Below are 12,529 nucleotides of genomic sequence, written 5' to 3'. Positions count from 1 at the left end.
CCTCCTAACCCTTCTCTTCCTCATCCCCATTCGATGATCTTTCCTTTTACTTATTTACTATCTTTGGTTGGATCTACCAACGACGACGACGACGACGACGACGATGACAACGATGACAACAACGATGACAACAACGATGACAACTACGTGGATTATCTCTCGATCAAATGTTGCCTTTCTCTCTCTCTCTCTCTCTCTCTCTCTCTCTCTTTCTCGTTCTACCTTTCTCTTTTCTTTCTAACATCTTAAGTTTAAGTTATCGATGGTTGGTAAAAAATTATAAAAGAGATTAAGAGAAGAAGAGGAAAAGAGAAAAAAGGAGATCATTAAAGAAAAATATCAAATATTATAAATCCATCTCTAGATTGGTAAAGAGATATACAAGGATATGTTGGAATATAATTAATAAAAAAGACAAAAAAAAAAAAAGAAAAGAAAAGAATAAATAAACGTTGTTAATAAAGGAAACAAGAAAAACATTGTATAGCAATAGCAAAAAAAGGAAAAGCAGAAGAAGAAGAAGAAGAAGAAGAAGAAGAAGAAGAAGAAGAAGAAGAGGAGAAAAAAAAAAAGAAAAAAAAAGTTTACCAAACTTTGGCTATTCGTTCGAGTTCTAAATTGGTCGGTACATTATTCGATTGTCTTTCAACGTTGGACACATTTCCCATGTAAACAAATCTCTTGCCGTTCGGTACTTGTTCCAATTCGTATATGGTATTATGTTGTGCAAAAAAATCCGCTTGAAGACGGGTCACCATGATACCGACACCCTCTATCAGTGCCAATAAAAAGCCACCAAATGTAGCGCTACCCAACATCGATGGTATCCCAGTTCTGGCAGCTAAAACGCCGCCAGTCAATGCGCCGCTCATTATCGAATTCCATGGGTCTTCCTTCGAACGACAACCAATCAGGGTACACTCGAACGCTGAGAATAGGCCACCCCATACTGCGAAGTTACCGGCCACTTGAGGTCCCCGTATCTTTATTGCACTCAAACCACCATAAAGTCGTCTTCGAAAGCCTGACGGTGCATTACGGAAACCGATAAAGCTCTGAAATTTTTACAGAAATTAAACATCCTTTTTTTTTTCTTTTCTTTTCTTCTTCCATTTGCATATAAGCAAATTCAAAACAGCACTTCTGTTTGTATGCTAATATTTTTTGTTTCTTTTTTTTTTCTTTCTTTTTTTGCTTTTTTTTTTGCTTTTTTTTTTAGATTAAGTTACGAAATATGATCTTTTTTTTTCTTTTTTAAATTATCACTTGTAGGTATTATATAATTTTAACCTATACGCAACCCTGTAGATAAAATAAATCCAAATTACATTCTAATAAATAATAATAGTGATAGACAAATATAAATATTATAGCTATCGAATATAAAATTATAGCTGTTTTATTTTTTGTTTATATAACACAAATCTTGAATTAGATCTATCTATGAATTTAAATGTTTTCTTAAAAGCACGATTATGTACTTTTTTCCTACTCTTTTTTCCTTTTTTTAGTTCGAAAAATTATACTACTGGGAGATATCATTTTTCTTATACTTTCAAAAAAATTTCATAACAAATTCAAAAAAACAAATATATATATATGTATATATATATATATATATATATATATATATATATATATATATGTATTAAATAAAATAATTTAGTAATTTATCAGAAACAATAAATTTACTTATCATTTTTCTTATACTTTCAAAAAAATTTCATAACAAATTCAAAAAAACAAATATATATATATATATATATATGTATATATATATATATATATATGTATATATATATATATATATATATGTATATATATATATATATATATATATATATATATGTATTAAATAAAATAATTTAGTAATTTATCAGAAACGATAAATTTACTTGAAAAAGTGAGCCTCCTATTAAGCCCATCGCAAACGCACCCCCACAATCGTCGATTATTCTCCAAGGACACGGTTCTCGTGTATATTCCATCTTTTTTTATCCTCTTCGTTTATGCTAATAATCGTTCCGATTTTAACCTCTTGAACAAGACACGAGAAATCGTGCATGATCTCTCTGTGTATATATATATATATATATATATATATATATATATATATATATATATATATATCTGTATTATTAATCAAATTGATAATCTTAATTATTGTTAAAATCAATTATATATATATATAATATATATATAACCTCGATACGTCTCACTTCTCGATATCTGATATTAATATCCAACGCGATTAGATTTTGTCATAGATATTCATACACTTCGACATGTTGTATCTCTTGAAACTATGATTAAAATCATTACGTAATGTTATTAAAAAAAAAAAAAAAAAACCAGAACAAAAGTTAAAAACGAGGAGCTGGAAAAGAGAGAAGAAGAAACCACGATCTAATTTTTAACGATAAAATGAACCTCGTATGAAATTGAAGCGTAAAAATTTCTTAAAAAAGCGCAAGTAAACATTTTTTAACGAAAAAAAAAAAAGAAAGAAAGAAAAAAGATACCATAAATGCAAAGAAAGTAAACGATTATAAAATATAATAAATATCTAAATAAAATATCTTTTATATCTACTTATTTTTTCTTTTCTTCGACGATTAAAATAAAACCAAGAAAAAAAAAAATAAAAAATAAGAAAAATAAGAAAATAGAATTAAAATGAAATTGAAATATAATTTCGATTAAGATATACCTGCGAAGATTTTCTACTGCCAGCTGTAATAAAAACAAAAAAAAAAAACAATACAAAAAAGAAAATAATAATAACAATAATAATAATAATGAGAATAATAAATTAAAGAAGAAAGAAAAAGAAGAGGACGAGGAAGAGGACGAAAAGGCAAAAAAAAAGAAAACATAAAAAGGGAAAAAAAGAAAAAAAAAGAAAAAGATAAGAATACTGAAGTATTTAATCGTCGGACCATTAGAAAGGGTAACACGATTCTTGATCTGCCTCTGCGGGGGATAAATAGAGAGAACGTGAGCATCCTAAGTGAATAATAAACATCATCATTCGGAGGAGGGGTGGGGGGCTAAGGAGACTGAGAGGTCGGGTACAAGGGGAACGAGGTTGGTTAGATATGGCAGAGGGTGGTTTTTATACGAGGGTGCCCTCGAGTTGATTTAAGGCGCCCATATTGGTCCCCTAGCAAAAGCCGCAGGCGTTTTTCCGCTTCTACGCTTCTCTCTCTCTCTCTCTCTCTCTCTCTCTCTCTCTCTCTCTCTCTCTCTCTCTCTCTTTCTCTTACTTATGGATAAAATTCGAAGGCTCACTCCCTCCATCACCGCCATCACCACCACTTCTCCTTCTACTTCTCCTCCTCTTCTTTGTCGTAGTCTCTGGAATTTATTATTCCTTTGCTATTATACGATGATTACCTAAAGCACTGTACTCGCCACCGTTTGTAATACGAGAAATAAGCGTGGAGTTTCACTTTGGACGGTGGATCCAATGACAAACTGAATATAAATCGATCGTATGTGTATATATATATATGTGTGTGTATGTGTGTGAGAGTGAGTGTATATATATATATATATATATATATATATATATATACATATTGTAATACTTAGATACTTGAATAGTATGGTATAGTAATTCATGATAGAACACACGTTTCACGCCTTTCGGAAACACATGTTCCTACATCTGTCATACGTTTCACTATTAAATTATTACATTTTTGTTAGAGATTAATATCTTTTATAACACGTAATCATACGGATTGTAAATAATAATTAAACAATTCTAATAGAATGATTGATATTAAATAGAAAGAAATGATTAAAATATAAAATGATATTTATATATATATATAGGGATGTATGTATATAATATTAATATTGTAATGTATAAAAATTATGGGTCACTTGATACGATGGAAATTAAAAGGTAAGCAAAACAAATAATAAAGCTTGGACTTATTGATCTTATCCAACGTAAACATTGCTATGACCTCTCTTTCTTCGTGACTATAACTCTCTAGATCAAAAACATGATTAAACGTGTTAGAAATCAAAACGATAAAGATTACATCATCGACAATATTAAATTCAACAATTTAATTTTTTACTTTTAAATGTAAATCTAATACGCATTAAATTTAATTCTTATATCATAAAAATACTGTCTTAAATATTCTTATATTTCCTACATATTATTATTATTATTATATATATATATATATATATATATATATAAACACCTAGTTATAATTAATTCATTATTTAATATTGTCGATTTATTCGATGTATATTAATAAATGAATAAAAAACAAAAAACAATAAATAAATAAATAAAAACGAACTTCTTTAACCCTGGGGGCTTCTTTTTTCTTTGCCCTTCTTCATCTTTTTTTTTTTCTTTCTTTTTTTCTGTCAAATTGAATCTCAGGCCACGACGTGGTTTATGGTATGCAAATTGGGTTCGGCCCGTTCTACCCACCACCACTGCTACCATCACTACACCACCATCACCACCACCCCTTTCTTCCAAATCCTAATCCAATCCGCTTTCACGAAAAGCCTACCTGCTTTGCCTGCCTTTCTGCCTTTGTACCTAAGCGAATGCACGAGGAAGAAGATAAATACGGATCGGCCGATTTTCAGGATCATTTTCGGACCAGTTCAAGAATCTAATTGTCCTTTGAATCCTTTCAACGATCTAACCCAACACCCACCACCTCTTCTCTTCCCACTCTATATCATTCTCTTATTTTAAATAATAAAATAAAAAATAAATAAATAAAAAAGATCTCGTAAAATAAAAAAGATCTTAGAATATCGTTAAGTCGTTATCACGATTACGAGACTGAAAATAAATTATATCTAATTACTAGCATATACGATAAATAATACATATATGTATACGTATCAATGTATGTGTACATATATAGATTGTATCGAATAATGTCTATTGCGATACAGTTATCCCTATTATGTTGACAATAAATTATATTCATTGATTAATATTATTAAAAGAATTAATATTTATATATATATAATTTAATTTAATTTAATTTATATTTTCTAGATTTAAAAAAAAAGAAATATTTAAAGATAAGAATTTATTAATAATATAATGTATAAATAATTATTAATGTATATATTTAAGTTATAAAATATATTTATTAGTTAATTATTATTATTTATACATATTAAGAAATTTTATTATATATATATATATATATATATATATATATATATATATATATACATATATATAATTTGATTATATTATATATATATTTGTTATAATATAATATATAGAAATAAAAATAATTTTTAAGAATTTTTGATTTAATAATATTTTAATTTTTATTTAATAAAAAATAATAAATATATATATATCCTATTATATATAAACATAAAAGTTAATGTATCTTTTTAGAAAAATTATTTTCTATTTAATCCTTTCCTAATAAATATTAAGATTAATATAATTAAACATGTTATTTGGTATATAAACGAAATGTGAAATATGATAAATTAATTATTTAAATTAATTAATTAATTATTGTAATAAAATATTAACGGGAATCTAAATCACGTTAAATACGTCTTAACTCTACGGATTACGACGTCGAACTGAACGACGTATGTCGAGTGCGTCATTGATATTTACATTTAAAGGACAAAGATCATACATCTTTTCTATCATTCTAAGAAAACAACATAAACACATAGAACGACGCGTGGGTTATAAAATACGTATAGAATACAAAAGGTCGTTTATATATATGCCCTACTTTCGTTCTTACTCATTGATATTTACACATTAACAATAGATAATAATAGTATTTTATTATATCGTATATATACGTTTTCAATAATTTATATTACATGGATATATAGATGTATATACAAATATATATGTATAATTAAATAAACTATTTCTTTCTAGTTATTCATATTAATAATTAATATTTAACAATTATTATTATTTGTTGAATATAAACGTATACAATAATTATATATCAATAATTATTATAATAATTTTAGAATGATTAATATATATTTATTAATATAATATTTTAGAATGATTAATATATATATATATATATATATATATATATATATATATATATATATAAATAGATATAAATCAATGCATGGATATAGATCAATTAATTAAAAAGAAAATTAATTATAAAGTAATATGTAATAATATTAATAATAATAATAATAAAAAAAAATGAAGAAGAAGAAGAAAAATACAAAATACATTTAAAAAAAGAAAACAAATATTATAAATACGATAAAAGCTTTGTTGTTTATTTAAAGCTTTCGATATGTTCCCACCCTCGCGAAATTCTCGTTTATGTGTCATGGCTCGTGCGGCAACCCCTTTCGCTTTTCATTATAACGAACGATCGAAAAAGTTTGCCTCCCTCTTTGTCGCCTCGACATCCACGACGACCTCGAGTATTGTTGCGGATCGCCACGCGACAGCTGTTCGATGATATCGATGTCCTTTCGATTTAACGATTCTTCGAGAGATATCGAACTACCCTTTTTGTCCGACGATCATTCCTTTCATCTTTTTGTTTCCTTCGACTTCCATAGTAATCACAAATATATATATTATTTTTCAAATTTAATAAATGTTTCCTTCCGAATCGAACAGCGAAGCCATACATTTTTTATGAACATTATTTTTTCCTCTTTTTTTCTTCCTTTTTTTTTCCTATAGCAAACAATACATTTGATGATTTATATAGATATTCGTAAAAACGTTTCAACATTTTTTGAAATTAAATTTTGTCATTAGAAAACGTAGATCGGAAAACAAAAAAAAAAAAGAAAAGAAAAGAAATCTTTTAACAGATCTTTTAACAAATCTCCTCGTCTATTATTAAAAAAAAAAAAAATTCACAATACTGTACTATTTAACATCACTATATTGTTCAAGACAAAGAGATACTTTTCAAACGATAGCACGATATTATTATTATTATTATTATTATTATTATTATTGTTATTTTGTCTTTTGATGAATAACAATGGAAAGAAAGAAAAATAAAAAATGATCAGTCAGTCAGTGTGTAGGTAAGGAAAGTTTACGTTTAAGCGACGTCTAAGCAACATTTAAGTTTCGTGAGTAAATCGAAAGAGGGCGGTGGGAAGGGGGAGAGGGGGAGAGTGGGGAGGGGGGGGTTGACAGGGCGGTTAGCAATGGTAAAAGTTATAGGCGGCTGTCGCAACATTTCGAGTGTTTTCATAGGTCCCAGACGATTACTATGATTACAATAGAAAAGAATCGACGGTATGTATATCGATATAACTATATGCTTAATATTCATTCAATGAATTCAAAAGTACATATATACCTATATATAGGTATATATATATATATATATAAATGCATTGCTTACAGGCGTTATATTAAATGCATTAAAATGCAATACAATCCATGAACGTATATAAGTTGATTAATAATGTATAGAAACGTACTTACATTTATATAATATGTACATATACATATGGTTATTTAATTTTTAATTTAATAAAAAGAAGAAAAAAGAGAGGAAAAAAAAAAGAGAGAAAAGAGGAAAAATCGATCGAAGTTAAAATTTTTTTACTTAATAAATAAATAAATAAAGATGGAATATATTTCAAAGGGTGTATTTTTTGATTTAGAAATGAACGACAGATGAAAAGAGCTGTGAAGCTTAGTTCGAAAATGTCCTCGACGACGATGGATGAATCGTCGTTAGGATGAATATTTTAAGAGTGAATCCGCCCATCTCATAGTACGGTTAACAGTAATAGTAGAACCGAACGAATATCGTTCCCTCAAAGAGCATTTGTGTAATTTATTAGCGCTTAGAGAGGAGTCCTCTCTCGTAGGGATGAAACCCTTTTGTCGGTCGTGCCAAGCGCTTATAAGCGGTTGATTAAATCCAAAATATAGTTATCGTACGATATCTCGTGCCGTATGTCTCAATGGAAAAAAAAAAAAAAGAAAGAAATAGAAATAGAAAATAAAGCACGTATCCTTTCATTTATCCATTTCTTCTTTTATCATTTTATTTCTTTTATTTTTTCTTTTCTTTTTTTCTTTTTTCCTTTCATTTTACATCGATACCTTTATTCATTCATAATTATTGTTCTTTCATAGAGAATTATTGAATAATATATATATATATATATATATATATATAGATATGTATCTATGTGAATTTTAAATAATATATACATATAGTTATATATAACGTGAATGTATATATGTGAATTTTAAATAGTATTTATTTTAAATAGCACATATATATATATATATATATATTATTACAATAATTAATTAATTAATTTAAATAATTAATTTATCATATTTCACATTTCGTTTATATACCAAATAACATGTTTAATTATATTAATCTTAACATTAGGAAAGGATTAAATAGAAAATAATTTTTTTAACAAGATACATTAAATTTTATGTTTATGTATAATAGGATATATATATATATATATGTATATATTTATATGTTTGTATTCTTGTAAATATAGAAGGGTTGAAAGAAATAATGGAAACACAGGCATTACGTGTTTCCATCATTTTGTTCAACCCCTCTATATGTATATCAAAGTTAAACAGCTCGATCGATTCATACATATATATGTATGTATATACGTATGTATATATCCTATGTAAGACTTGCGACTTTATTTTATGCTAACTTTGATTCTCTCGTACTTGTTACATTATACGAGATCCGAGGGTACGTAGAGCCCTTAAGGTATAAGGTATAGTTATTAGCCTTTGGATCGATTCTCTCCTTCATTCCATCTTCGTATATACTTGCTTACTAAACTTTTGGATGTATTCGCGTAATCTTAGAATATATTACGTTATAGTCAACTCGTGTGCATTCAATGACTAACTTTTATTGATCTACCCTTATAAAATACAAAAATAATCTATGATTTTCTATGTTGTTTATCAAATTAAATACGTATATATATATAAGTATCTATAAAGATTACTGATTTGTAAATACAAACAATTGTTAAGATAAAAATTATATTGATATAAAAAATATTACTTTATCATTATTATTATTATTATCACTTAAGATTTTTATATTTGAAAATGATTTCTATAAATATACATAACAACGACATAAAATCAATTATATTCAATAAAAATGTAATCTATCAAAATATCGATTGGATTAGATATTTTCAAATATAAAATATAGAATAAAATAAGAGAAAAAAAGATATTCCCGATGGAAAAGAAAGAATAATAATAACAGTTATTTCGAAAAATCAGGCTGTACGATTGGATTTGGAAAAGAAAAAAAAAAAGAAACGAAAGGAAAGAAAGAAAGAAAAAAGGAAAAAAAAAAGAAAAAGGAAACAAAGAAATAAAGAAAGAGAACTTAAAAAGACAATGATGAGTGAGTCGACAAGTAAGATTAGAGCGACGAACGGAATGAAATATGCCAAGAGGCAAGAGAGCCGTGTTCCATTGTGTTAGAAGAACGAAGGAGTAGAGAAATAAGATGAAGAAGAAGAAGAAGAAGAAGAAGAAAAAGAAGTAAAAATAGAAATAGAAGGAGAAGAAGAAAGTGAGCGGTTTCCTTTCTCGAGTATGGACCACACCACGCCCATCATCGTTGAGGTCAGTACTACAATGGCCACTGTTACCTGACAAAGGCTAAACAGGCAAAATATTGGCGAAAATCCTATCGTCATGGTATAGACAGTTTCCAAGGGTGCCACACGACAAGAGAAAGAGAAAGAATACTGAACTTTTTCAAATAATAATATCTCGAATCTAATCTATCTATCTATAGATATATATATATATATATATATATATATATATATATATATTTATATGTATGTATGTATGTATGTATGTATAGAAAAAGAGAAAGAAAGAGAGAGAGAGAGACACCTCTAATCCTATTACATGGCCAAATGGTCACATTTCTCTTATAGAGATTCGATGGAATCAAGGAGAAGGTGCTAAAGGTAGATTCTTGAACAAATTTTTCAAGGACTTCCGCTCCGTTTAACCAATGCATTTGTATATACATATATATACATATATAAGGGTAGAGTTCATAGACGAAACTTAGTTGAACAATACTAAATCTTGTTCCGGTTTTCCATCTATCTCTCTCTTTCTCTCTCTCTCTCTCTCTCTCTGATTCTTTAGTACACGTGACATACTCCAGAAAAACTATTATGGTTAACCACAAAGAACTTGTATCAACCGCTGCTTTTCTCCCTCCTCCGGCTAACCCCACTCCACTCCATCCTTCCCCCTACCCCATCCTATCACCCCTTCCATCATTTTATACCTACTCTCTTGGATTTATCCCTAAGAGTCTCTGTGACATACTTCGTTAAACTCCGAGTAAAGCATCAATGACACCCTGCTGAGAGTTCTGGCTCGAGTTTTCGAGTGGCAATACGTTTATCTCGTGTTCTCTCACGTGGTCGCCTTCTTAAGAGCACTCGATTTCTTATTCGTGATGTTAACTCGTATTACGTATTTGATTACGTTTTAAAGTCAAAATAAATATTCTACCGAGCTTATGTAATTTTATATGCACGTGCATATGCACATATGTATATATATATATATATATATATATATATATATATATATATATATCATGTAAACATATATATATATGCTTCCGAGATGATTTGTTTTTTCCTTTTTTATTTTCTTTTTTATTATGAAAAAAAAAAGTAGATAAAAAGAACGAAAAAAGAAAGAAGAAAACAATTCTTTACATTTCTTATTATGAAATATTTATTTTCAGATATTATAAAAACACGGTACGTAATTGTTATATTAATGTGAAGAGGGACAAGCAAATTTTTTTATATTTTATTATGGAAAAAAGAGAGAGAGAGAGAGAGAGAGAGAGAGAGAGAGAAAATAATAGAAGTGAATCTCTAAATTCCAAATAAAAAATTCCTTCGATCGAATGCGATTGGATATGAGGGAATGATAAAAGGGGGAAAAAAGAAGAAAAATAATTGGAAAAGTCGAAAAAAAGAAGAAGAAGAAGAAAAAAATCGAAAAGGAAAGAGAAATTAATATCAGACCGAGGAAAGGTGACTTATGAAAAATATGAAATCTTGACGACATTAGGAGATACGTGGCACGAGTTTAAGGGTGAAATTGAAGGGGATAGGGATGAGAGGGGACTGAGGGAAGCACAAAATGTTAAGAGAATTTATAAATTATGAATATTTAAGGAGAGAATGACAGAGGCTTTTCGCGAAACTGCTATTTTCCTATCTCGGTGCAATAACGTCGGCCAGTGTAAAAGGGATGCTTAGGAAACAGGATGGTATACGACGCTAAAACGAGAGCATCCCTTTGAGACGAGCGTCAAAGCTAATGGACTCACTCACTCCCTTTTCCTCTCTCCATCTCTCTGCATCTCTCTCTCTCTCTCTCTCTGTCTATCTCACGCGCACGCGTATAATACCATCTCTCTCTCTCTCTCTCTCTTTATCTCTTTCATTGACTGTAAAGAGTAGTTGAACTGTCTTTCCCTCTCTCTCTCCCTCTCTCTTTCTCCCTCTTTCTCTATCTCTCCCTCTTTCTCTATCTCTCCCTCGTTCTCTCTCTCTCTCTCTCTCTCTCTCTCTCTCTCTCTCTCTCTCTCTCTCTCTCTCTCTCTCTCTTTCATACCTTTTCCTACCTTTCTCTTCGAATAGCTCAAAAGGCGAAGCCTTGACGAATGTTTAGTAATAGTTGATTGCAAGCTCGTTATAACATACGTAGTTATAAATAAAGTAATTTTTGTTATAATTGAGAAAGGTAAATGTACGGTAGACGTCTATGTACTTACGAAACATCGTTAACGATGGTTTTGATTTGAAAAATATAATCCTAATCGAGACTTCGTTGTTATTATTAATAAATGAAAAATTCTTGGTTCTCCCTATCGAGAATAATTAGAAATATTTTTTTTTTTTCATTTAATAAAAAATGAAAATAAAATTGATCGACGATAAACGAGCCAATATTTGTTATCTTAACAAATTAATATTTGCGTTATCGTGCAGATACTTTTCTTTTCCCGTTTTCTTTTTTTTTCCTGTTTTTCTCATCGACAATCGTTTTTTTTTTATGGGTAATAAATTCTCATTAAATAAAAAATTCTCAAAAAAATAAAAAGAAATAAAATAAATAAATGAATAAAAGATGATTGATGACATTGATCGTTGACAGAGAAAGGAGAATAGATTTGAAATTTCGTGATATCTCCTTTATTTTCGATAACACAAGCTTAGAGGAGAGTTTGAAAACCGATTAGGAGTGTATATTGAAACACGAAAACGAGGTGGACGCCTTGCAACGAAACCCGAAAGCTTCGAAGTTTAAGCTTGCACGAGACCACGACGTTTATTAACTTCACCATGAAAGCTCTGTTATCTAGCTATTTATGTATATGTTTAGTATGGATTAGTATTATCCAATTTCTAATCATTGATATTTTAATATAATAGTACATTCTCTATATTGGTA

The 12,529-nt window shown here is 28.5% G+C and overlaps 1 protein-coding gene across 1 annotated transcript; it reads right to left on the bottom strand.

Moving 5' to 3' along the window:
- Positions 1-584: 584 nt before the first annotated feature.
- On the bottom strand, positions 585-1,988 carry LOC124430204 (mitochondrial import inner membrane translocase subunit Tim17-A-like). Its single transcript, XM_046976452.1, has 2 exons — positions 1,896-1,988; positions 585-1,055 (listed from the first exon to the last, which is right to left on the bottom strand). The coding sequence occupies exons 1-2, from the start codon at positions 1,986-1,988 to the stop codon at positions 585-587; spliced, it is 564 nt and encodes a 187-aa protein (XP_046832408.1).
- Positions 1,989-12,529: the final 10,541 nt, after the last annotated feature.

This window comes from Vespa crabro, chromosome 17 (genome assembly GCF_910589235.1).
Source record: "Vespa crabro chromosome 17, iyVesCrab1.2, whole genome shotgun sequence".
Lineage (NCBI taxonomy): Eukaryota > Metazoa > Arthropoda > Insecta > Hymenoptera > Vespidae > Vespa > Vespa crabro.
This window is presented reverse-complemented; position numbering and strand designations above follow the sequence as displayed.